The sequence below is a fragment of the Centrocercus urophasianus genome, unplaced genomic scaffold, assembly GCF_019232065.1.
Source record: "Centrocercus urophasianus isolate 14NV4802_14NV808 unplaced genomic scaffold, USGS_Curo_1.0 seq_22, whole genome shotgun sequence".
In the NCBI taxonomy this organism is placed as follows: domain Eukaryota; kingdom Metazoa; phylum Chordata; class Aves; order Galliformes; family Phasianidae; genus Centrocercus; species Centrocercus urophasianus.
The window spans coordinates 13,164,625-13,190,525 of NW_024884778.1; the positions used below are offsets into that span (position 1 = coordinate 13,164,625).

The 25,901-nt window shown below is 46.3% G+C and overlaps 1 protein-coding gene across 4 annotated transcripts; it reads left to right on the plus strand.

Annotated features, from left to right (window-relative positions):
• The first annotated feature begins 2,288 nt into the window (after window positions 1–2,288).
• Window positions 2,289–23,337, plus strand: CARD19 (caspase recruitment domain family member 19). Of its 4 annotated transcripts, none has more exons than XM_042823543.1 (6): window positions 2,289–2,363; window positions 10,152–10,294; window positions 11,667–11,820; window positions 15,470–15,529; window positions 17,527–17,598; window positions 18,996–23,337. In XM_042823543.1, the coding sequence occupies exons 1-6, from the start codon at window positions 2,348–2,350 to the stop codon at window positions 19,106–19,108; spliced, it is 558 nt and encodes a 185-aa protein (XP_042679477.1). In that variant the 5' UTR covers window positions 2,289–2,347; the 3' UTR covers window positions 19,109–23,337. The 4 variants fall into 4 exon arrangements, with proteins under 4 accessions (XP_042679477.1, XP_042679479.1, XP_042679481.1 ...); XM_042823545.1 differs by having other exon boundaries at window positions 15,470–15,511; XM_042823544.1 differs by lacking the exon at window positions 2,289–2,363 and adding an exon at window positions 4,577–4,637.
• Window positions 23,338–25,901: the final 2,564 nt, after the last annotated feature.

Genomic DNA, 25,901 nt, shown 5'->3' on the forward strand with positions numbered 1-25,901 from the left:
CTGGGACTGCTGCACTGCTCTCCTGCTCAGCTTTGGCTGCTTGCAGAAAACTAAGAGACAGTTTTTAAGATCTTAAGCTAAGTACTGATGAGGGACTGGTTTTTAAGCCAGCTGACACACTGTTTGCTGTAGGAAAGCTTCTGATCCTGACATCCTTTTAAATGAAAATCCACTCTTTGGAACAAATGAAAGAGAATCTGTTTGCCATGCTGGGAAGGCTCAGTGTCTATGCAGTGCTGGATGGAGCCCTGCACCCTGCCCTTGGCGGAGCCCTTCCTGGGGTCACAGGGATGGGGAGCCCTCATCACAGCACAGCACAGCACTGTGGGTTTTGTGAGCCCTGGCACAGCTCTCACTGCTTGTTTTCTTAACATGCAATGTAAGTTTGATGTGAAAATCGGAGCTTCCAAATGAAAATATGTAGGTGTCCCACTCTTGTGTTTGATGGGAGGAGTTTCAGACTGGAGGTATCCAACAACAGAAACAATCACAAGTCCCTTTGGTTTCCTTGATGATGCTGACTTGGCTGGGAGGAAGCCTGGCTCCTGCTGCTAGACTGCCTGTCAGTGCCTGTATGGCCCTGAGCTGTCTGCTGTGGCTGGGAAAAGGCAAAGGATACATTTGGAGCCGTGGATCAAGGAAGCATGGATGGACACCAGAGTGCTGCCACGGAGTGAATGTTGCTTTTGTTGGGCTTTTCACGAGGGTACTGGAAATGCCAGCATTCAGCTGGGTACCCACTGTTGGGGGTCAGCCTGGGGGCTGGGACAGCTTGGGGTTGGGTTGGAGCGGGCAAGAGGCACAAACATCCTGGTCATCAGTGAGGTTTTGGAAGCACAGGAACTAGTGAATCTGCTAAACCTTAGTGTCAGATGGAAATTGCTTGCTCAACTTTTTGTTTTTTATATCTACAATGTCACACAGCACAACTTTTTAACTTTAATTGAATCCTCTGCTTAAAAGGACCAAGCATAAAGCTCAGCAGCATGCCAGGCCAGTAGCTTCTGAGATTCCTCTGCACATCTCTGTGTGATACAAGGAACCTGGGCCACTCCCTCCTTCAGTAACAGGGAGAGGTGACCTTTCTTACTTATATTTTAAGGACTGTTACAAAAAAGGCTGCTTTACGGAGTCAATGTTGAAAGGCTCTCATGCAGTCACCCCGCCACTATCCATGGCTAAGGGCCACAACCAGAATGCATCAGCTGATGGGAATGCTGCAGTTCCCAGCCTTCTCCAAGGCAGGATGTTTCAGAAGCAGTCTCCTCTTGTGCTAGCCAGTGCTAGAATGCGCTGCAGTGGGGGAAACGTGAAACTCTTCTGGCAGAGCAGCAAGCAGGGAATGAAAGTTCATCTGACATAAGGCAGAGCTGAGCAGCTTGTTCCTGGGTCCCTGGCACTTCAGCACGTCTGCGCTTAGGCTGTCTGTGTGCTCAAGGTCAAACAGCCCCATGGCCATGCATGCTGGTGTCCTCACAGGAGGTGCCTGCAGCTGGAGGCTGCGCCCATCGCTCCCAAACCCATGACTGCACAGCACCCTTCTGTCCTCCCTGGCCCCGAGTCAGGTGGAGCTCAGCAGGGTGGTAACTGCAGTGTGAGCACAGTTCAGGCAGGGGCTGTGCTCTGTGCTCGGCACTCTGCTCCATCTCACTTTAGCAGCTCTCTCAGCCTCTATTTATTCACCTGTTTTAAGGGGAGGATACCCAAATGGCCTTATTTGCTTCCTGCCTTCAGAGAATTCATAGAGTCGTCACAGAATCATTTGAGTTGGAAAGCACCTTTGAAGGCCGTCTCGTCCCACTCCCCTGCACTGAACAGGGACACCTGCAGCTCCATCAGGTGCTCAGAGCACAAGCAGCCTGACCTTGGGTGTCTGCAGGGATGAGGCACCTCCACCTCTCTGGGCAACCTGTTCAATTCAGTGCTTTAAGAAAAAAAAAAAAAAAAAAAAAAAAAAGAGAGAGAACATAATGGGCTGAGCATTTTTCTCATTTATAATTTGATTTCTATTTTAAAAGGGATCAGATATTGAGCTGTGTGGTTTTGCAGACCACTGTGAGACCTACTGTTATCCTCTGTACAAGCAACGGAGCATCTTCGTAGGCTGTGTAACAAGCCTCCTGCAGCCAGTAGCCGGGCTGGGCAGGGAGCAAAGAGCTGAGACTTGCGGCGGAGCCAAAAAGGAAGAGAGAAAAAAAAGCGCCCAACCCAACCAGCCCGCAGGCGGCGGTGGGGGGGCGGCTCGGTTCGTCTCGACTCTGCAGCTCCCCCCCCCGGCTTTTCCTTTCCTTCGAGGCCGCCCTGACCTCGGCGCAAGGAGAGATCCGTTCCGCGCCGCCCATGGGCCATGCTCTACCGGAGCCGTGAGTGCCGACAGGCGTGCCGACCCGACCCAGGGCTGAGGGGCTTCTGCTCGGGGGCTGCGGGGTGAAGCCGGGGGTTCTGGGGCTTCTGCTCGGGGCTGCCTGCATGCCGGGCACTCAGGCTTGGCGGAGGGAGCACAGCGTGCAGTTGAAGCTTGTAAAGCGCGTCTCTTCGCGTTTCCTTAAGCACGAGAGTTTGTACTGCCAGGGATCCATTCCCGTTCGGTCGTGGGAAAATAACAAGTCGGATTGCGATGTAACAATTAACGGATAAATAAGAAAACACTGCGTGCTGGGGCTGCCTCGGCAAGGGTATAACATTTAGCAAATAAAATAACTCCATAAATAAACAGATTGGGAAGAAGCAGGAGGAAACAGCCGCGGGTTTGGATCAGCCGACAGGAAATGCACGGCTGCCCTCCGCGCGGGAGCAGCTCGGGGTGGGCTGCCAAGGAGCCGAGCTCCAGCTCCGAGCTCCAGCAGTCCCTGTGCTTTGGAAGCAGCTGCTGCCTTCAGGTGCTCTGGGAACACGCGGGATTTGCGCCCAGAGCACAGGGGTTTGTGGAGCTGACTGTACCAGCCCATCGCTGCTGCTGGTCCTGAGGACGGGGCGCAGCCCTGTGCTGAGTGCCACGGGCACTGTCCTTGGCTTGGAGCTGGATGGTGACCTTAAAGGTCCCCTCTGACCAACACTATCCCACGTTAGGATGACCTCAGGAGGGGATGCCGTGGGCAGTGCTACCAGGATCCCAGCGCAGTGCTGTGTGAGTGGGGCATGGCCACGTTTCTCCCGGCACCTTGAGCCCAAGCCACACTGTGCAGGGGAGGCTCAGAGGCATACATACCATAGGTGTGAGCAGGAGCTATATTTAACCACCGGTTCCAGTATCATCATCAGAGCTGATGGGACAAAAATACCTGCAGTCAGTGCATGCTGCAGCTCTCTGGCAGTTCTGCTTCACCCTGTGCTCAGTACTTGTGGGGGAGGCTTTGCTCTGTGCCATGCTGGGTGTTTCCATTTCTGTCCTTGAGGTGCTGGTGGAGGTGCCAGGGGAGTGCTGTGAGTGGCTGTGTGACACGGACATGTGTCACTGTGTGTGTGTCCCACTGCTGCAGTATATCAGTAGAGAGGTGAAATAGCCTTAAGAGTGTGGTGAAAGGAGACATAAAGTGACAGTGCCTCTTTCTGTTGCCACAACAAGGTCAAGGTTGTGCTATGTGCTGTAATAATAGTGGTAAGTCAAAAATCTGCTTTCATGCTGCTCAGAAAATCTGACTTCCTGAAGGTAAGTGGCACTAACTCTGGATGCTTGAACCCTCTCCATTTTCTCAAGAACAGGCACCATAAACATCGCTGTATTTTGCAATATTAAAAATACTTCAATGAGTTTTTTATTCTATATTCTTAATCTTTCTAAAGGTAAGGAGGCTGCTTCCCTTTTAGGAAGGAGTTGTAGGATGCATGTCGTGGGGCTTGTTTGTTAGTGGAGGTACTCGTGGCAAGATGGGCTGCAGGAACCCTGTGCTGCAGGCAGCTCCCATACAACACAGGGAGGGAACAGCCTCAGGCTGAAGGGCAGGCAGTGATGGGTGATGCCTGGGGGTGCTGTAGAGCTTGGGATGTGCTGCCTTCATCAGAGCTGTCCCAGGCTCTGCTGTGGTGCTGGGAGCTGCTCACAGCTCATTCTGTACCTTTGCCATATGAGGATGCAGGATTTCCCCATACATTAGAAAAATATCAGATTTTTCAGTAAAAGAAAATAAGCTTGCAGTAATGAATAATGTATCTCCTTATCGTAATTTGCAAAGCCAAGGTTCAGCCTTGTTTCTCTGCAGGGTTTGTAGCCAGGAATGGCACATTGCCTCCATGAGTCAACGGGTAATTAAATGTTTATGGAATGTTGTGCTAATGAGAGCTTTAAAACACGCAGAGTTCCTGTGCTTCCTCGTGAAGAAGTTATATCCGGGATTTGAACAGGTAAACTATTTGTGGAAAAAGCAAATCGTGGCCGTGCTCATTCTGCATTTAATCGTTACAAACCTCACAGCTGGGAGTATGAATTCCTGCTCTCGGCTCTCACGAGGCGCTTAACGCCGGCTCGAGGTGTTTTTCGCAGCACTGAGCCCCCAGCCACAGCACGGCCCCAGCGGCGGCCGCACGGGGGCGGTGGCGCGGGATGGGGCGGGACGGGGCGGTGCTGCCCGGCCCCAGGGCGGCCCCGGAGCGCTCGGCGGCAGGAAGGGCCGCAGCCCCGGGCTGGGCCGCTATGCTCGGTGAGTGCGGGGCTGTGGGGTCTGCGGGAGCATCGCTTCGGGGGCGCCGGTCGCGTCCCGGTAGTCGCCTCCCTGCGCGGCGGTGCCGGGTGTTCTGCTGGCGGTCTCTTGTGTTTTTCGGAAGTTTATTTGTATTTTTTTCTCGGAAGTCTCGTCGTTGCGTGTCCGGGCTCAGCGCACGGGGCGCTCCGTTGGCGTGCAGCCGCTCACCTGTGCCATCGCGTGTTTCTCAACGCCGTCTTTTGTAAACTCGGGATCCCCGCGCTGGGGCCACCCCTGCAGCTGCTGCAGCTTCGGAGCTGGCTTTCGTCCGTGAGTCACAGCCCGTGAGTCACCGGGCTGCGGGTGGCATTCGGGAAGCGGCGGTGCTGCGTAACCTCAAGCCCTTGGCAAGTGCGCGGCGATGCCGGGCTGTGTGTGAGCCTGGTGCTGGGACGCCAGGGCTCCATCCCAACGGGACGTGTGAGCTTGTGCTGAGGCTCGCGGTCGCTGAATGGAAATAAGCGTGGGTTTGAACTTAAGCGTATGCATTTTTCCACTGCAAATGGGGAATTTGTAATGGACGTGGGCAGAAGAACGCACCTCGAGGCAGCAGCTGTGTGCCAGATCCCACAGCTCAGCTGGCACACGGGATTGAGGGGAGTGTGCCACTGACACCGGGTCGCAGACTCCTGCTCATTAGGATCGAGCAGCTGCAAGGCACTGTGCTCCTGCTTACCAAAGGCCCACTGGTTACCTCTTACATGGAGTACAGGAAAGTGTATAAGGAAGCACCACGTTCAACTCTCAAGAGTCATTTAATGCTTTACTTTTTTCTGTTTTTAGAAGACAGTCAGATAATGCTGAGTTACCGAGGTTGCTATCAAGGACTCTCACTGTCTGGTGACGAACTCACAGTTAGCAGCAGTTGGCCTGGAGGGGGCCTGGTGCCTCCCACCTCTCTGCGCTTTCAGGCCTGGGGAGCAGAGCCATCGCTCCTGTTGGGGAAGGGGTTTGGTTAACAGTGAAGTTTGATCATTTCAGGCAACTTCTGTGCAGTCAGATTTCCTCTCTTAAGTCCTCCATGCCCCTTTGTTGGGCTATTGAAGGGGGAAAGCCAACAACTAGATGAGTGTGAAAGCTAAAATTTTGCTGAGATGCTTTAGCAGGGAGTCTGCAGAGACATGTGCACTTTGTTGGTCACATGCCTTAAGGTTTTAATTATCAGCTCAGCTTTGTGACATTTTTGAAAATCATTGGGTATTTCTGCAGGAAGTTGCAACCTGAGCTTGCATTGCCCAGCAGATGCCACTGGAGTTTCTAGAACTGATGTTTATGAATGGTGTGCATGATGAACAAGAAGATCTGTTGGGGTTTTGTTTGTTGTGTTGAAATTTTACCTGCTTTATCTCATCTGTCTGTTTGGTAACTTGAAGGAGGCAGGCTATTAAGGGAGAATAACCAGCGATCAACACCATAATAAAGATACAGTGGTAAGAGGCAGTATCACAAGTCCTTATGCAAATATCAATATGGTGGTTCACTGGGGATGCCCACCTGCACAGCTTCTGGCTTCTTTCAGGTCCCCTGGGCCCAGGCTGGGATTGGAGCAGGGAGCACAGTTCACTGCCGCAATCGAGCATGGAAGGGCTGAGCGCAGGCCTGCAAGTTTGAAATTCTGCTTGTTTTTGTTTAAACCATGCTAGGTGTAGGTTTAAGGGTGCAATTTAAGGGTGATGTGTCCATAGGAATATGCATTTTTTTTTTATCTGAAAGGGCAGCAAAAGTAGGATGTGGAAGAGTATACACAAAGACAGAAATCCAGTGTGCTCTGTCTTGTTTGTTGTTCCTTATACAGAGAGCTATTTGGAGTCTTCTAAGGAAAGAATAAGCAAAAACAAAGCTACCAAGCAGTTCTTGACCGCCACTGTAACCTGATAGTTATGCTAATGGTGTCCCAAGCATTCATCTGATGTCTCTTGACAGAAAGCTGGTAAGCCAGAAAGCCTCCCTTGGAAGGAGGAGCAGAGGCGTGTCATAGAATGCCTTGGCTTTGCGGGGACCTTAAAGCCCATCCAGTTCCAACCCGTGCTGCAGGCTGGCTGCCCCCCACTGGTGCCTGCTCCTCTTGTGGGCTGTGCAGCTGGCTGTGGAGCTACCGGCCGTGGCCTCAGACAGTGCCATGCGCTGTGGCTGAGACCCCAGTCTCACAGTTCTGCTGCTCAGGCAAGTGCTGGCTGAAGGACTGATGGTTCTTGCAATGCTGGTATGGCTACGGCTTAGAAACAAAGTTGTCATAGCATGAAGGTTTTGAATTTTCCTTTCAGTAGCTGTCATCTCTTCGGGACACTGTGCTGCTGGTGGCACTGGTGGGGACAGGAGCTGGCTGGGGCAAGCAAGGCTGTGGAGCAGCACGTGGGAGTCTGAAATGCACGTGTGTGTTTCCTAGATATCCTTATCACCCCTGGGCAGGGTGCTGCATCTCAGCCATTAGCATCAGTGACGATTTGTGTTGTGTTTGGTTTTGTTTTTTTTTAATGTAATTATTATTATTTTGTAATTTAGCAGCTGGTACACTGGTTGGTGGTTCTGTGGTGTGTTCTCTCTTCCCTGGTGTATGTATCAGAAGCTTGAACACAGCCATTGCTCCTGTCGCGAAGACTTTGAGCAAAGACTCCTCCAATTAGAGGAGAGCTGGCGGGCTTCAGAAGAGGCAGAGGAGGAGCTGGGTTTTGGTTTTGCTCTGGTGGTGCTGAGCATGATGACATTTGACTAGAATGTTTTAAACCTTGTGCCCAGTCCCTCCTCCCAGAGTGAAGTAACGTGGGGAGGCAGTGGTACAGGTGTGTGAAGTGTCTTTGCAGGATGCAGAGAATGGGGCATCCCATGAGGCTGGGGCGCATCACACAGATGCTGGAGCCAGGCCTGAGGCATGTCCTCAGATGGCACAGGTAGCACTGTCTGCAGGGGGCATTGACTCACTCTTTGCTTGTGTGTTTGGCTTAGATCAAAGGAAAATGGAGACACCCAGAAAATCTGAGTGAGGCTTATGCAGTGTAATGCAATCTGCAGTGTGTGAGCGCGTGGGTTTCAGATGGCAGCAAAAAGGCCTTGATAAGACCAGTGGTGATTCAGTGAATCTGTACAGATGTGCCATGAGGACACACCGCATTCCTGACTGCTCAGAAAAGAGTGTCAGCTCAAATATGATCTCCAGCTGGTCACAATTAGCTTCACTGCTGTGGCTGCTGCTGATAGATTTCCACGTGCTGCCTGCATGGAATCAGCAATGATGAGGCAGCGATGGAGTGTGTGGGAAGCAGAGATGATACATCAGGGCTGCTGTTATTTTACAAACTAAGATACATTCAATCTGTCGGAACCTTGTTGTTCTTTTGGTACTTGCTGTGGTTTGTTGATTGAATGTCAAGGTGTTTTTTGAAGTTAAATTTCTTCTCTAGATTGTCAGACCTCAATTTAACACATGCTTTTTGTAAGGCTGCAGAAAGAACAGAGTTGTTTATGACATCCAGTGTCGCTGTGGATCATGCAAGTGATGCAGAGGAGGGAGGAGGTAGCGAGCGAGGTGCACCTCACTCCCCACGATGTATTGGCATGGGCAGACAACTTGACAGAGCCTGATGCCCTATCAGTGTCTCCTGGTCCCCACCTCAGCCTGTAGTGCATCCAGATGAGTGGGTTGGAAGAGATGTTTGATCTCAGCCTTGAGTCAGAGAGTGTTGAACTTGTTGCATCAAAAGGGAACTGCAGAGCAAATAGCGCAGTGTGTTTCTAACAGCATGCTGTGAGGCTGCCTTGAGAGCCAGCAGCAGAAAGGCTAGGAATTAGAAACACATGGAAATGAGACGTGTCTGTATGCAAAGAGAGAATGGAACTGAAGTACTTTTGTGCTTGTGGAATTGCAGCTCTGTGCAGTATCAATGGCCACGTGCCTTTATTTGAGTGGGAGCAACTTTGATTCTAGAGAAGTTGTGACTTCACAGTGATCACAATGCCAGATTCTTGTGAACCCTTTCCTGTAAGTGCAGTTAGACCTACAAACGTGCAGAAAAAAGGGGGATGTAACAAAATTAACAAACATGATATAGGAAGGACAAGGGCTTTGCAAAGGTGCAGTGCATCATCTGTTTGTTTTCTGGCTTTTTTTCCCTTCATTCTTTTGTTTATCTTCTCTAAATCACAGGGCACAGAGAGCTGATGATGGTCTATTCTGGTAGCCAAAATACCATAAAAAATACCATAAAATGCCATAAAATACCATAAACCCGTGTGTGTGCTTTAAGTATGGGGAAGGCACTGCGTTCTTATTCTGTTCAGTTTGGATGGAGGGGTTTGTGCAGCTCAGGTGTGATGTGTGTGCTTCCAGGGTTGGTGACCAGTGGAGCTGGTGGAGCACACTCATGCAGGTTGGGTGTTTTAATGCTTATTTCAGGCATTGTAACAGATGGTTCTGTTTCTAAATCTAATGTGAGCACAGTAATCCTACCTGAACATGTCTGTGTCTTTAATTTCGTAGTGGCACAACACTGTGCTGGTAGGGAAAGCTATCAGCTAAGAGGTGAACTCCTACAAAATCCATTACTATCAAATTGGAAACTGTGTCCAAAATGACAGCAAGTCTTGATTCATGTATTTGCAGATGTCCAGGTTAATAAAAAAAATAAATAAAAAAGGTGTTTTGGTGAGATGTGTATTTGAGTGTACTGTCATGGTAAGAAAAAATTACTGCTTTTTGAATGCTTGTTCTCCCCTCTCCCAGGTGATGTGGAAGGGAAGTTTGCCTTCTTTGAACAGTTTCATGGCATGTTAGCAGAGATTTGTTCCTAATGTTCTGAGCTGTTTACACAGGGCAAGCTGATTTCTCCTGTTAGACAAAAGGCATCACTGACTCTTGGTGGTGGGGTGATACTGGTGCATCTTTCACCCTTTTGTGCCCAGCTTCCCAGCCTCCCATCCTGTACCACCAGCCCTGCTGTCATCAGGTCCTCAGCAGCAGGCAAAGACCAGCCCTGTGCTATATTCCAGTCACATATGGACCTTTTGCCATTCTATCTAAGAGAGAACCTTACTGTATGAAACACATTTCCATCATTATTTTTTTTTTAATAAAATCATATTTTTAAACTGTGCAGTCGAACTTTCTATTTATAAATGGTAGAAAACCTCCAGTGGCTTAACTTTAGGACTGTATGGTTACTGTCAAGGTATTTGAGGTATCCATCAGTACTTGGCATCAAGTGGTTTAGAAGCTTCTTCCTTTGGGAAGACAGAGATGCTCAGGTGACTGCCAGGAATTTGGGTACCTGTAATTTTGAGTGCATGGATCTCTGAAGCACACAGCTGTGCTGCAGGTCAGCTTTCCAAAATTATCTGCTGGTAATTTACTGGATTTTAGGTATTAATTCAGTGTATTTTAGGTATTTAACCACTCTTAGAAAAATGAAATGTGCACGATTTAAAAATGGCTTGCTAAGTACTTACTGTGGTTTGTTCTTTGTGTTCTTCTGTCTCTAGATCAGTCGTATTGTCACCGGCTGCAACACGACATGTATTTTCTTACAAGCAATAGCCGACTGAATGAGCAAGTGGTTGATAAAATTATTCTTCAGCTTAACAGAGTCTACCCCCAAATTCTTACCAATACAGAAGCGGAAAAGGTAACTTAATTAATCTTACTCCATCTCTGAATGTTCTGTTGTTTTTCTGCGGGCTATCTAGGACCCTTTTGTCCACATAATTAAAAAAGCACTCAGTCTGCCCCATCTCCTTGGGTGTTCTTACTCATCTTTATTGGAGCTGAAATTAGCAGACCTTAAGCACTTTTGGGATTAGTAAATGTGTCTTCACACAGCGTGCCTCTGTGTTAAGAAAATTGTATCCCTAACTTTTCAGATAAGACCACCTCTTTTCTGTAGGTAGCAGCTCAAAGGATGGATTTGGCATGCATGTGCTGAGTTGCTGCTTCACCCCACTGATCCCTTTTCCCAGCTATAAGCGTGGGAGCTGAGAAATGGATGGAGTTAATAACGTAACTGTATATGGAGAAAGGCCTCCTTTGCTCAGGAGCTTCAAAATAAATGTGAAAAGAATATATCTTTATTTTATTTCTACACTTAGCAGACATAAATGTACTGCTTTCCTATAGGTCCAGGGAAATTTCTGTCAACTCTATTGACAGTTTGAGAAGCTTACCATCCTCCCGTATCCATTTGACCTTGTGAGAACTTTGTCAGAATAAGGCGTGTTGTATCAGGTACATTGTATTCCTGTCCCCCTAGAGAATGAATTGATCCTAACTAAATGTACTGCAAATGTCATCTGCTGCACTGGTATGAAATCTAATGCTCTGCTGAGAATGGTTTTGGTCACTTTCCAGATACTCTGGGATCAGTTTGATGTGGGTAGAGTGCACATTTTCATTCTCTTTGTAATGTCTTCTAGAATTCATCATATTTTAGACCATAGAAAAAAAAGCTTTCTTCTGCAGCTGCTTGCCATGGTGCTTGAGTAATGAGAATTCATAAACACTGCATTGGGTATGCAGCAGTGCTGGAAGCAATCAAATGTGTAGTCTTGGGATGATGAACACTCCAATATTGTGACTAATGTCATCAGTATAAAATACCTTTTTGGATGATCACCACTAGGCAACTAAGGGAAAACCTGAAAACATTAGAATTCCATAGGGTGTACGTTCATGTTTTCTGTTTGCTGTCAGAATCAAATTGTAGAGTGGCAAGTATTGAATTGAATGGGAAGAAACATCAAATGTGGAGTAGCTGTCACTTTACTAGGGAAAAATAAAAGAGGAAAGGCAGAGAAAATGTGCTCACCATCAGGAGATGCTTCCAGATGGAGCTCAGCGTATTGAAGTGTCCCATGCAACGTATACATAGGTTCCCTTAATTTTCTGGCCCATTGTTTTTGGCAATATAAAATGGGCTCAGTTCTCTGTCATACCATAAAATAATGTGAAATTGTTCTCTAGCTGTTGTAATGTCTTTTCTGATGAGTGCTTTTCTCTTACAGTTCAGGAATCCAAAGGCATCACTCCATACCAGGCTCTCAGATCTGATAAAGCACCTTCAGAAGAAAGGAGAGAGACACTGTCAGGAATTTTACAGGGCTCTACAGATCAATGCTGAACAGCTCTATAATGACCTGCCAAGCAGGAAAATCTTGAGTAAGTTGATTTGTAACTTGACTGAGTTATCTATTTCCTCATCAGTGAATTATGAAACCTCATTTCACTTCTTCTGTTCAGATTATTTAAATGATTGTTTATTTATCCCCCATATGTGGATTTGACTGCATAGTTCTTTGTTGGCTGGTGTAGGATGTCTGAAATTCTTTGATAGCCTTGAAATACGAGTCTGTGCCTTTGAAACAGCTCAATTTCTACATGTAAGATAGCAATATCACTCATATGAAGGACAGTTCCTCTATGTAATGTTTGGCCCCTCCTGGCTTTTTTATTTTCACTATGCTTATTCTAATTGGTAGCAAATCAGAACATTACAGCAAAGTAACCTCAGATTTGTTAATCACAAAAACCCAATGGTTGGGAATCTTGCCTTTTCCTCAATACATAGATCGTCCAGTTGTGTCCAGTTGAAGATGAAGCAACCACATTGTTAAATCATGCTTCATTCATAGGTCCTTCTGATGCTGAACAGAGACACCAATCTCTGTGACATTAAATGCAGGACACATTTTGTGCAGTTCACGTGCCTGTCTGATGTCCATAAAATTGCCCACCAAAGATATGTACGTGTTTGGGCCTCAATGCTTTTGAGGTACATACATATATACAAGTTTGACTCTATACACAAAGGAGCTCATTTCTCTAAAGTATCAAGCCTGACTTTCCTATGTGTTGGTTTTACTTTATCATCTAGTGATCTGGAGAAAAAGAGCGGTGTTCCAAATGCATGGAAAGTATGTTCAGGCCTCCAGCACACAGAAATGACCTGAGCAGCTTGAGGAAAAGGTCTATGTTTAAGTTAATGAAGCTGCAAAGGGATTGTAGTATAAAAAGTCCTTATAAACAATCTGACAGCTCTATTGCTTCACTGGACAATTGATCTCTAGTTATTAGAAACTCAATTATGTGCTGAGGGGAAATTTTAGCAATGTGGGTCAAGCTCCAGTTAGATTCAAAGTGTTGCACCAAAAGTCAACAGGTTTTAAAAACGAACAAGCAAAACAAAAGCTACTACCACCAACTAAAGCAAACAAAAAAATTGTATCTCCTTTATTTCTAAACTGTGGCATATTAATTACCAAAAAAAAAAAAATTGTAATGACTTTTTGATGTACAACATTGTCTAGCCTTGTTTAGCCTTTTGTGTTGAAAGAAAAGGTTTGTGTCTATCTAGCACAAAGAGAAAACAGCTGGGGGACTACACCATTTCACTACCTGCACAGACAGGCTGCCAAGTTGCCCCAGCTTTCCAAATTCCATACCCAAACCATACTGAACAGGGAGACCTTATGGGTTCAGCCTCATGGCAGCTTTAAAGCATGCTTGTAATTTGCTGATCACCTTGCAGAAGTCATGCCCATAGGGGGAAGGGAACAGGCTCCTCGATCAAATAGCTGTGAATCTGTCATTTTCACCTGAGGGAGAGAGGTGTAGAGCCACAGGTTTTTCTGCCAAACTGACTGAATGACAGTCTTTAGTAATTAACAGCAACTAAGAACGTAATTTGAGAGTATTTTGATGGTTTAAGTTCTGTTAATATTCAATACTTTTGACTATTGAGGCATTTCTGAAAATGAGATTTAAGTTATCTTCGCCAAGTCCTGCCTACATCCCGTAGAGAAGTTAGCTGGGTGCTCGTAATAGCATAGCTGTGCCCAAGGCCATCTGTACCCATAAAACCCTTGTTGGAGGCTGTGTGATGTTGAGACAAAGACTCTTCCCACTGCATTTGCTCTTGTCACAGCTGGACAGGCAGCAGAAAGGAAATTTGCACAGTGCTGTTAGCCAGAGCAGAAGCATGCTCAGCTTTGCACCTTGGTGACTGATACAGGCTGGTTTAGCAGTAGGGATCAGTATATTAGTTTAAAAATAGACTGATTGTGGTCCCCCAAAACCACTGGCTGCTATTGCATTATGCAAAGGGACCCCAGGGAACAGTCACTGCTAACATGGGGAGTTTGTTCCAAGGACACAGGTCCAAATGAAGCAAGCAGGCTTGTAAGAAATGTTTTGGGGCACTGGTGATCTGTGGCCTGGACAAAATAGATTGCATGCCATAGATTACATGCAGCTGTGCATCTGAAAAGTATTTTCCACACAGGTGAATCTTTCAAAGATTTTGTTCTTATTTAAAAAACAAACAAAACCTTCAAAATTTGTGCAAGAACAAAGTTTCTTTGCCTCGAATACAGTGTTGGAAGTGAGATGTTCAGCAATGTCTACGAGTTCCCGCTAGAGGGTGGAGTAGGCACATGGCACAGACCCTGTCGCAGCTACTGAAGCCAAATGAGTTTTCCATGTGACTCAGAGAATGTTTTTACACGAACTAGAAGGATAAAGGATCCGCTCAGTTCTGCCCAATGGTAGCTTGACAGGAGTGCAGAGCTGGAAGCGTGAGGAATTGTGTGCTAGGTTATCTGGAGAAGACTGCCCTCAAAACACGCAGTCTGCATGTGTGATTGCCATTGACAGAGTACGTTGTGGGAGGCTCTGCAGCAATTCTTTCTCCTTCAGTGGCTCCCAAGTGTGCAGCCAAGTGGTTGCAATGCTGCTGCTCTGCAGGAGAGCCATGCTGTCCCCCCTCACGGGATGGGAGACATGCAGAAATGGAGGAGAATCAGGCTGGGCCTGCTCCAGTGAAGCACAGATACTATTTGGGTACTTTACTCCACAGCAGCTTCCTTAGTGTCCTCTCACCCATCCTGGCATGCCTGAGGAGAGCCTAGATGTCTGTCCTGTCTCAAGCACTTCTAAAGGCTGTTTTGTTATTCCTTCGTCCTACAAGTGCACAGGATTAGCTTGGAGTACACCTTCGTGGCAGGTCTCTAAGTGAACGAAGAGACCTAGCAATACTGCTGCCTTCTGAATTCTTGTGTTTCAACTAAATGGCTTTGTTGCTGCTAACTCTTGGAAAGCTTAAGGTCAACCTCCTTTTCTACTTGAGTTCACAGAAAAATGTCATCTAGAGGCCAAAACTACTTATGCCAAATGTTAGTATGTAGTCCCTCCAGATTTCAAAAGAGACCGTATGTGTATTTAGCCGAGAGCAGAATTTGGATAAGCAATATGTGGCAAGCAGTTTGTTCCAAGGGCTCCGTCTGCCAGTTGCACCAATGCCCAGAGACTTACTCAAGAACAGAAGGGTGGTGGTACGTTCAATCAGAAGGTTGTTCTCAGATTAGCGTGTGCTTTGGCCCACAAATGTTTTGTATGTGTTACGCTACAAGTTTCTGGCGTTGCAGAAGGAGTACTTCATGCTTTCCTCACTTGGGAAGCAGTTTGACTGCTCTGAAGTAATCAAGTGTGCCAGGGATTTTCAGTCGGTGTCCCTCGTGTGTGAATCCAAGAGCTGCTGTATGTAACGTTCCTTCTGTAGGCAGGGCTTAAGCAGATGGGAGGTGCTGCTGAGGCTCCTTACAGCTGTTCATGGTGCATTCAAATGACCTGTGGCTGTCTTCTGATCAATATACACCCGGGTGTAAGTGTAGCAATGATTTACTTCTGGAGGGGCTAATATTTCATGTCAAAAAGAGGTATTTTTTGGCCGTGTGGTATTTTGCATGTGCTTATTATATTTGTGTTTGCTTGAGCTGAATACTAACTTCTGATATGTTGCTTTTATTTCTAGAAACCACAGATTCCGCAGAGATAGACACTGACAAGGAGAAATGTATGCTAAATGACAGGGGTAAATAAATGCACACAGTGTCACTTTACGGAATGGCTTTTCAGATTATGATGCAATTTATTTTATTATATAATTTGCATTTCATGTAACATAGTTTGTTTTACAATGTCTTTACTGTCACCATCTAAGCAGAATGAATGGAAGGAAGCTTACTGAGCTGCTGCTGAGGCAGCCAGTGCCAGGAAATTCAAGAGACGAGTTTAATCAATATTTACAGTGGTATTTTTACTTGTGCTGTTTTAGCTAAGCTGTTCATTTACTATGATTTCTCCAATGCTTGAATAGTAAAGGCTATCCTGCTGCTGTGATTTTTTTTTTTTTTTAATAGCTTTCAGGGTTTTTTTATTTTTTTTTTAAGCTTCCAATTTAATTACAAATCCTTTGGGGAAAAAACAAAACACAAAAAACAACAAAACAACAGATGAGCGAGAGTAAACTTAGGTATATCTGCTGTAGAATAACGTGTTAAACTTACTTCCTCTTCCTTTCTCAATGCCCAGATTACAGGGAGGTCAGTAATTTTAGTCACTAGAAGATGTTTTGAAAAGGAATTGAAGAATGAAAGAAATTGAAGGAAAGATGTAATTTTTTTTTTTTCTTTAATTCATTGTGACCTTTTTCTCATTTAAATGTTAGTTGATGTTTTATTTAAAAATTTCCATTTGATTATGAGAGATCAAGAGTCTTATATAAGCTTCTGTGACAGTTTTTTGCCTGGGAAGAAGGCTGAAATGAACACATTGTAACTCATTGAGTGGTTTTGTTTGGTTGCTTATTGAATACTCTAATGTGGTTGGCTCCACTGACTCATTAGTCTGGACTGACAGGTGCAGTTTAAATGTAGGTGTAGTCATGGCAAAGTCATAAATACAAATGGAATATTAGATGCTAAAGAGGCAGATATAAATCTTTGAGGTCTTCGTTAATGGATAAGCATGAATTAGAAAGGTTCCACTGAGCATCAATACTGAGCATCAGCATTAAGCTGTGTGTAATTCCAGGCAGGCGCATTAAAGCAGTGTTTCCAGTGAGAGATTTGTTTGAGGTATGTGTGAGGCACTGCATTTCAGAATCGTGAACAGGAACAAGAATATTTGCTTTTGTCATGAAAGCATCATTTGTGGAACATCTGTGTATATATACATATATATACATATATATATATATATATATATATATATATATATATATATATAATCACACACAGTCCTTTCCTGTTCCATTTTATATGGAGGCATGCACAAATGCTATTGGAATAAGTGAGACATATAGCCACAGGAATCAAGTGAGTCCTGTGTGCTAATTGGAAACAAGGCAACGGAGCTGATGCTTGGCAGTGCCTGGGCTTCTGGCATCAGCTCTGTTCTCCTTCTCTGGCATTTGCTGTTTTGATGAAGCCTGATCATGCACGCTTTGTACAGAAGGACGGTGAGGTGTGATTGAAGCAAGTGGAGCAACAGGATTCAGAGAAAGCAGCAATTTCAGTGGTAGGCAAAAGCAAAGAAAGGGAACATACAAAACCCTAACAACTTGCTTGTATGGAATTGTAGTTATCTTGTGGTGTATTTTCACAATACTTCTTCCCCGTGGGCAGTACACTGACCCAACAGAGGCAAGTTTTGGAGTAAGACACTGCACTGTGTGGGTTATGTCCCAGTGATCTGGTTACTATTTGGTTGTAGTATTTAAAGGGTTTCTTTACACCAAGTTTTAGGCTAAGAAAATGCCTCAGAAGACTCTTGCTTCCATTGACTAGAACACAGGTGAACAGAGATGAACAATGAATGGTGTCAAAGTAACTGTAATAAAAACTAATTGCAGTACAATAAATGTTCTTCATAGTACGTTAGCTACAGCACATACATAACTGTGAATGTGTTAACCTCATTTGAGTACACTTAGTTATGCATATGAACAGCAATCGATGATTTATGAACTGAGATAAACTTTCACTTCTCTGCTCTGTCTTAATGAGTCCCCTTTTCCATTTTCTCTAGGCCCAGTGTTTTTCCTCGCCTGTTTCAGTGCAGCAGCAGGATTTGCCTTATTTTGGTATTGCTGTAACTCAGGTAATCTACCCTGGTATTTTTCCTGTTGATTGCCTTACTTCAGCTCGTGATGGGGAGAGCAGTGCGCTTCTCAGTCTAACACAGCTTACTTAATAGAGCAGGTCAAGGTGTCATCATTCATTAATGAGGTTAGGATGCAAACTGCACTTCAGACATGCCGAGATATAAATAATGGATCGTTTGTCGACAGAGGATGCCACAAACAGGGGCTCTTTTAAAAGTCAGTCATCATGTGAGCTCCTGTTGCTATGGCAGTGGGTCACGGCTCCCAGCAGCTACGAGGCGGAGGCAGAAGGGAAGCCCAAACCTGCTGGTCCCACACCTCTGGGGAGCCACGACCATCTGCAGCGGTGGGACTGGGTGCAGCCACTGAGCCTTAGCAGCTGCAGTGTTCACCCTGCAGTGCGGGGTGTTTGCCATGCCTGGTGACTGGGTGCTTCTGCATCACGCTGCAGATACCTGCTCCATTTCCTAGTCCTGCCTGCTGCTCTCCCAGAGGGTGACTCTTAGCAGAGAGGAGTTGGTATGTGATCCTGGGTTGACTCTGGTGAGCCAGCACCAGTGGGAGCGGACAGCTGGTGCAGAGGGATCCTCTTGTGCCTCTGCAGTGTGGGAGGTGTCAGTCTTCGTGTGGTAGGTGGGGAGCAGAACTCAAACTTCATGTTGGATCAGTGCCGTCTGCTCCTCATTTCCTGCTCACAGCAGTCACAGTTGGGTGTTGCTGCTGACATTTTTCCAGGAGCTGTGGGCTGCTGACCCTGATCTGTAGCCCAGCTCATGGATGTTTGGGCTGTGTTCCCTTTCGTTCCCAGATCTGAGTCCCTCTGCAGGACTTTCCCTGGAATCAGGATTTAAGACTGAAAGGGAGCCATTAGGCCATAGCATAGGCTAACCCTACTGCTTTCTTAGCTGCCTTTGTCTTCCTTCACCTGTTTTAGTACCAGCATTTTCAAAAAGAACCCCAGACAACTTCCTGTAACTTCCCTTGATCCCAGTTAATTACCCAGAGCTCCCAAGTCCCCAGAGCTCCCCAGGTCTTTTGTTCCGAGACTTTTCAGCTTTTGTTTCTCTTTCCTGTAGCTATGCAGTGTCTCTGTTCCCCCACAGTAATGGCCACCAGAGCCAGGTCCTCACACTGCTCAGGGCAATGCTTGGGTGCAGAGCTGCTGCCATCCCTAGCTCAGTCGGCTCCTGTTTGTGTCTCTGCAATTGCAGCAATGCTGGTATTCATCGTTATCCTGCCTTGGCAGCCGATGCATGCAATGTTGAAGGAAACAGTCTTTCCTCTAGAGTAATTTTTGTATTGATTTTTATTTTTTGTAGATGCTGCTCACTAGCTAGAATGAAATTTAACTGTGTTTGTGTTCTTTTTCCTCCCATCTTCATTTCTGTTTTAGATGCAAAAGTAATAGGAAGATCCAGGAGAATCTTGGGTTTTTCTCCTATTATCATAGGAAGACATGTTAGAAAGATTTGTATGCTGTATTTGGAAGACATCTCAAGAAATTGAGGAAAAGCTGCCTCTTCACTTAGACATCTGTACAGTGTGTCTGCCAAGGGAAGACAACGGTGCATGAATATTAATGTACTATACTCTCATACCAAAGATTTTATTAACTAGTTTCATCAATAATTGTGTTGCCTCAAGATGTATTTAGATTTGCAGCTATATATGTCCTTCCTTGTGGGAATGGACCATTTATTTTTGTAAATGCTTATTTTAAAATATTTATCATTTGGATAAAAGTATTTTTAATACAAACTCTGAAACGATATCCTATCTGATCATGGGTTTGCATATGCGTATTTTATACTGGAATGAAGGAACACAACTGTTTAACGAATGCTAGCCTGTCTTTTATGGTAATTAATTTAAGAAAAGCACTTAAAAGAAAAAACCAAAACCACACACACTCAAAGCCTTACTAAGAAATTGATCTCTATCTCAGGACTGTCTGTTTTGTCTGAATCCTTTATATTTACTACCTGAGCTCAGGTGGGCACTGGCTCCTGCAAAGCTTTTCAGTGCCAGTTACCTCTGTATGCCTAGTCATACGTGTCCTTGCCATGTGTTGCAGTCCTCCTGTTTGTGCATCCTTCCACCTGCATTGTTCAGCTTGTGTTCAGCTGTGCACCACGGTTTGAATGCGCAGGAGCTCATGCAGGCCAGCACCCAGCCCAGGAATGTTCTGGGGGACTGCAAGGTCAGATCTGAAGCACTTGAAATTACTAAGGAGACTTCTCAGATTTGGCTTTGTTCCAAGTGGGGTGTTCTGGGGACTGTACATCCAAGAAATCTACAGTGTTTTGCAAGGACGTCAAATTTGACTTTTTTTTTTAATGGCCAAAAATATGTCTACCTATTTGGAGAGCCTGATGTTGCTCATAATGCCATTTTGGTTTTATGTTTTTCGTCTGTAAGTTGGAACCTGGAAAACTTGCAAATAGCATCTTCAACAAACAGAATAAGATCAGAGTTCTCGAGGGTGGTTCAGGGAGACAGGGCTGCAAGTTAAGCATGCAGGGTCTATGACTCTAACCATGGTCCTGCCTAGCTCAGTACAAATGGCAGTGGGAAGTGGCATTCTCAGGGGGTAGTTCTTCAGTTGCTTGCTCAAGAGTGTAAAGAATTTGGTGAGGGGATGGGACTGTGTGTGATGTAGTGAGAAAGATGCTTTGTCTCTTCTTTCACTGGAATGAAAATTCCAAATCAAATTGAAAGCTGTTAGAATTTCTCTTGGGATCCTTCAGTGCATGGTGCCTTGTGCTGTAGCTGCTACTTATTCAGGCAGCCCTCCCATGGAAGACTAAGTGGTTTTCTCAAAACATTCAGATTGAAGATTGCCTTGAAGCTATAAGCTTCATTCATGCTATAAAAATGTCAACATTTTCTCGCAAGCAAATCATCTCACAGTAGCTGTATTTCTTTCCAGGACAACTCACCAGACACAGTAGCAAGGGTGTAGTCCAAAAGAAGAATTGTGTACAGGGCCAGGTTTCCAAATAAGAGACCCAAAGCATATTTTCAAGAAGCATCTGAGAGATGAAAGGGCTCAACAGCTCCTGATTCTACTCTTCTGACAATGTTTCTGCCTCCTGCACAGCGCGCAGGAGGTGAAATCTTGAGAACCTACTGGGCAGTGTTTTGTGTAGGTGGACATACTCCAAGGTCTGCAGTGGGCCACAGGGTTTGATACACACTTGACAGCTTGATTGATGAAAACATACAAATGCCAGGCAAAGTAACACCCAGCAGGGCAGTTTTAGACGACTTTTCCCCTGTCTCCATCCCACCATCTCTCATGTCTCCTTGATCTAATCTCCTTGGGAATCTTACTAGGGAGAGAATTCTAACGGTGATGAGAGCATTTCCTGTAGCACTGCCAAACAGCTTTGCTGCCTGAGTTGCACCATGAGCTGCTGCTGTTGTATTTGCTGTTTGTTTTTTCCTCCAACAAACCATCTGTAATTTATAGCATTTGGAATTAACTGTTACGTTCCCCTCTGTTGCTTAAATCCCTTAAGCAGCACCTTTTTAGGGGGCTAGAAAAAATAGACTTGAAATCCAAAGGGGTTTTAAATCTTTGCCTTAAAGCCAACTCTGAAACATCATCACAGGAACAGTATTCCATTTTACATGGAAATATTATTCACAATATTCTCAACAGTCACATTTCATTTCAAAGCAAAGCCAGAGGTCATGATGCTGCTAGGCAGGTTCCTTCTGCTGGGGTTATCCAGCACTTCACCCTTAAATAACAGGTTGCAAATTGCTGTGAACTGTTGCTGTAGCCTGCAGAAGCTGTCAGTGCCTTGTCTGAACTGCAGCAGCAGTGGCTGTGAGGTTGCACGTGGCCCTCCCACTTCCTTATGCCAAGAGGCTTCCTTGAGCCTTGAAAACAATGAGAATTGGAAAGTTTACTGAAGGCTGTGGCTGTATTTCTTCCTTTTCTTAGGTTGCTTAAGATGAGAATGTCCCTTAGGAAAAAAATGCCAGGACAAGCAATCCGCAGGGCTAGGGCTGGGAGGAAGAATAAGCTCGGATTCATCCCAGCACTGGTGATGACCTGACAGCAAAGAACAGAAAATTATCCGTTCCTCTGTCAGTGCTAGTTTTTAGTGTGAGAACTGAGGCAAGGTTTAGAACTGTTATGTGCATAGGTTTGTGTAGTGTGTAGTCTCTGGAGAAAGCAATGACTTGGTTCCTTTCCCTCCTTTTCCCTTCACTGCCGTAAAACCTACAAAAGGTTTCAAGAAGTCAGGCAGAGTTGCAGCAGGTGTTCTGTAGTTCTCTGGGGTAGAACAGAGCACTGCAGGTGAGACTGTTGGGAGATACACATTTTCTTTGAAGATTTTTCTTTCAGGAACAAATGCCATGGCTTAATACACTTCTTCACAAGTGTGCAGCAAGTGCAGGCAGATGAAGTGACAATGCTGTACTTAGTTCCTGGAGGAGGTACATATGTACCTGCCTGGGAGTCAGGTCCTTCTGGGCAAGCACGGCTCTTCACTTCAAAGTAAATTATGTAGGGCCTGGATGAGCCTGTATTGCTGCAGACTCCCAGCTCCCCTGTTTAGTCAGGCTGTGTTTGCTGCTGTAGCTGTGCTGGTATTTGGGAGTGTGTTAGCTGTGCGTGGGGGGAAGTTGTCCTGCATTTGCAAAATTCAGTAGGTGGCTGAGCGCACAGAGGATAGAGGATGTTCTTGCAAACGCTGTGGTAAACATACGGTAGACATAGAGGAGCTAATAGAAAGCAGTCCTGTTTTCAGCTTAACCTCTCACATTGTGCAGCTCTGGTTGGAGAAGAAAAATATTTGCTTTTCTCCTGCAGCATAAGGAGCAGCATGGGCTGAGGAGCCCAGCAGTTCTGATGCCTGCAAACATAGCACTGGGGAGAGGTGGGCAGGAGGACTGACATCTGACAGACTGACAGACAAGAGTGGAAGCATGCGGGCTGTCAACAGTGCCCACAGGGCTGTGCCAGCAGGGCTCACTGCAGCTTCAGGGAGTCCAGCCCCTCACTGCTGTCCCACTATCTACCCCCAAAGTCTTCCTTCCTTGCTTTTTCTCATCAATGGGCATTTTGATTTAAAGCAAAGCTGAACTGCCCGCGGTTGTCTCAGCCCTAGTGTCCGTGCTGCCGAGGTCCCAGCAGGATTGCTGGGCAGCTCCCAGCAGCGAGCAGGCAGGCCGAGCAGCTCAGGCAGAGTGGGCCGTCTGCATCCCGAGCTGGGAGGCGAGGTGACAGCTCACACTATCGGTGTGCACAGCCCCGTGTGCAGACAGCCTGCTGTTTAAAGTGCTTCGGTGCTGGCTGGCGTGCCTGCTAGCGAGGGCTCTAATGAGGTGATCGTTCACTGCAGAGCATGCAGGGCTGCTCGATAGCTGCTGCTGCAACTGCCTAGGCGAAGCTGTCTTCCTTAAGTTCTTTCATTTTTTTTTTTTTCTTATACTGTAATAATTTGAAAACATTTGGTTAAAAACTGCAGTTGCAGATGCGTTGTACTGCTGTTCTTCATAATCAAAAGTTACTCTGAAAACGTGTCTTGCCTTAGCTGTGTGATCAAGTGTTGCTGTTACACAAAGAAACAGCAACTGTTTGCTGTACTGCACAGGGCCTGTGTTTTGTAATCATTTATCCTCACATAGGTCTTCTTTAATTCTGTAAGAATTAATGACATTCTTTTTTTTATGTGAAGCTGGCCATGTAAACTGTAATAAAGTCTGTACTGAGCAAAGCGCTGCTGTGTGGTGTGATGTGCTCTGCCCTCCCAGAAGGGCCCAACGCCTTGTCCTCATGGCGGCTGTCTGCCTGCTGCTCTCCAGTGGTTGATTTGCTGTGGGGCACGTGGGAGGCCCTGGCATGGTGTCAGTTTGACAGCCCTATGAATCATTGCCTAGTGAGGCTGGTGTGGGTCTTACAGCTGTGTTGTAGCTGTGTTGTGGCTCATCTGGGTTTACTTTGACCACCCCCTAAAGGCACTGCAGGTGGAAAGAGCACGCAGACAGACTTGTTAGCAGCCCGTTCCTGTGTGTGAGCTTCAAGGGGAGTCTTGATAAGTCTGGCAATGAACAAGAGGGTTGTGGCTGAGCCATTGCGCTCCTTTGCAGTGTGTCTGCTGGGTGTGCTGGACAGAGGCCTCCCATGCCAGCCTCCATGAGGTTCCTTAGGGCAAGGAGCTGTTCTCATGGTCATCTCTACAGCTAGGATGTGTGTGACAAATCAGCAGGGCTGCACAAACCTCAGCAGCTCTATACCCCAGACTTGATGGAGCAGAAGCACAGAGCGGGGCCCTGCCTTGCTGCATGCTCAGGAGAGCATTTCAGGTGAGTCCCAAACTGCCCTTTCCATTTTGGAGCACAGGCCGTGCTAGTCTGCAGCTGCAAGAAAAAGCTTTCTTACATTTTGGTGCTGCTAAATCTTTAATAGCATTGCAAATACCAGTGAAGCAGAAACCTCTCAGAGCTGGGCTGCTCCATGCAGGCTGCTGGTGCGGCTGTGAGCCATGGCGGTGGGTGCCCAAGGGTGCCCTGTGCACCTCCTACCCTGCAGCCTCCCACAGCAAGCAGGGGCTTCCTGCTCTACTCATCGCTGCTGCTGCCCATGCTGCCAGCAGCCATTCCCAACCCTGCCCCTAAAGAGGAAGGTGAGACCCAGAAACAACAAGCACACTGCTGCTGTACCTATGGAAAACAAAGGGCATGGCAGCAGATGGGAGGCTGCCAGCATCTGGGCTGGATGACTGCAGCCCTGTGCCACAGTCGTGCTCTCAGAGGTGGCATGGGATAGGACTGCTGCTGGGCTTTCCCACGTGATTTTTATCAGCACAGTTTTCACAGTTCCAGCACAGATGTGAGAATCAACAGCTTAATTAATTTTCTTTCTTGATGCCAAACAGTTGGGGTAATACTGGGTGGTGATGAAACTGTTCCTCTCATATATTTTTGGTGCCAGGGCAAACAGCTGGTAGTGTTTGGTAGTTCTGGTGTGGCTCTGTGTATTGTAGCTGCTGATTTACAACTCTTCTCCTAAATAATTCAGTCCTATCCTGCCAAAAAACAGAGGAAGAACTCCTAGACCAGCTGCAGGGGAGACCAGGAAGAGGTTTGCCTCTCCCGTGGGGCTGTGGCACTGCCCCAGGACAGCAGCTAGGCACCAAACATCGTGTGCCAGGAAGTAATGCAAGAAGAAGAGTGCCATGAGAACTGATCTCTGCTTCAACAGTCTGTGGAGAGAGGAAAAAGGGAGTTCAGACTCATTCCCTGCATGCAATCACAAGGAAGGGCATCTTTTTGCCATTCCCACACAGAACCCAGATGGCAGGTTGCGCCACAGATGGTTGTGGATTCTCTAGAAGATCATGTTCCATGTCTTCCACTGTTTACCATGATAAATGCTGGGTAACTTGTGGCTCCTCTCCTGACACTTGTGATCACCAGCAGCTGTGAGAAATGGGACCATGAGTGGGGGCTTCCCTTGGGGCACTGGGATTGGCTCCCTCCTGCCTCACTCGTTATGTACCTCAGCTGTGGAGGTAGGCTCTCCTTTCTCACCTGGGGATGTGATGGGTAACTGAATGTGGGGGAGGTGATATATGGGCAACAGTGGAGTGAGAAAGGATGTTTGGTTCTTGTCTAGGCTGAGAGGATCTGATAAGAAGATTGCGTGATGGCTGGAGGGCTGTATGAACAAGCACAAACCCATTGGAGGATGCCTTGTTACCAGGTATGTTGTACTGAAGGCTGGAAGGAATCAGGCAGTTGGGGTGTGGGCTGTGCTTGGTCACCAGTTCTGCAGCTCCATACCCAGCATGAGCAGGTGCTTTGGAACCAAGTGTTGTGGGGCACGTTGAGGGAAGGTCGATGTATTTATGTGTATTCAAGTAGTGTCAAGCCATGACTCCCTCTACAAAGTGGCAATTTGTAAGTAATTACTATACGTTGGTTTCTGGGGTACCAGTTGTTTCCGGAGGTTATTCTAAGTGAAATGCAATGTCAGTGGTACTCTCCTGTGGTATCCTTTTCTGGATGTTGGTATGACAGTGACAAAGCTGCTGTCCGAAGAACTAAACAGCACTACTTTAGCTTTTTTAGATTGCTGCTCTGTGTGTGGTGCAGCAATGCTGCTGAGGCTGTCTTGAGTCTCTTGATTTACTACTGGCTTTGCATTTCTTAATGGAAATGAAGCGTTTGTGGTATTGGCTATGTAAAGACGGGATCATATTTTAGTATTATAATGTAAATAACATCTATTTAAATTCAAAATCACTGATCTGAAAGTGTAACAGAGTCCTACGGCAGC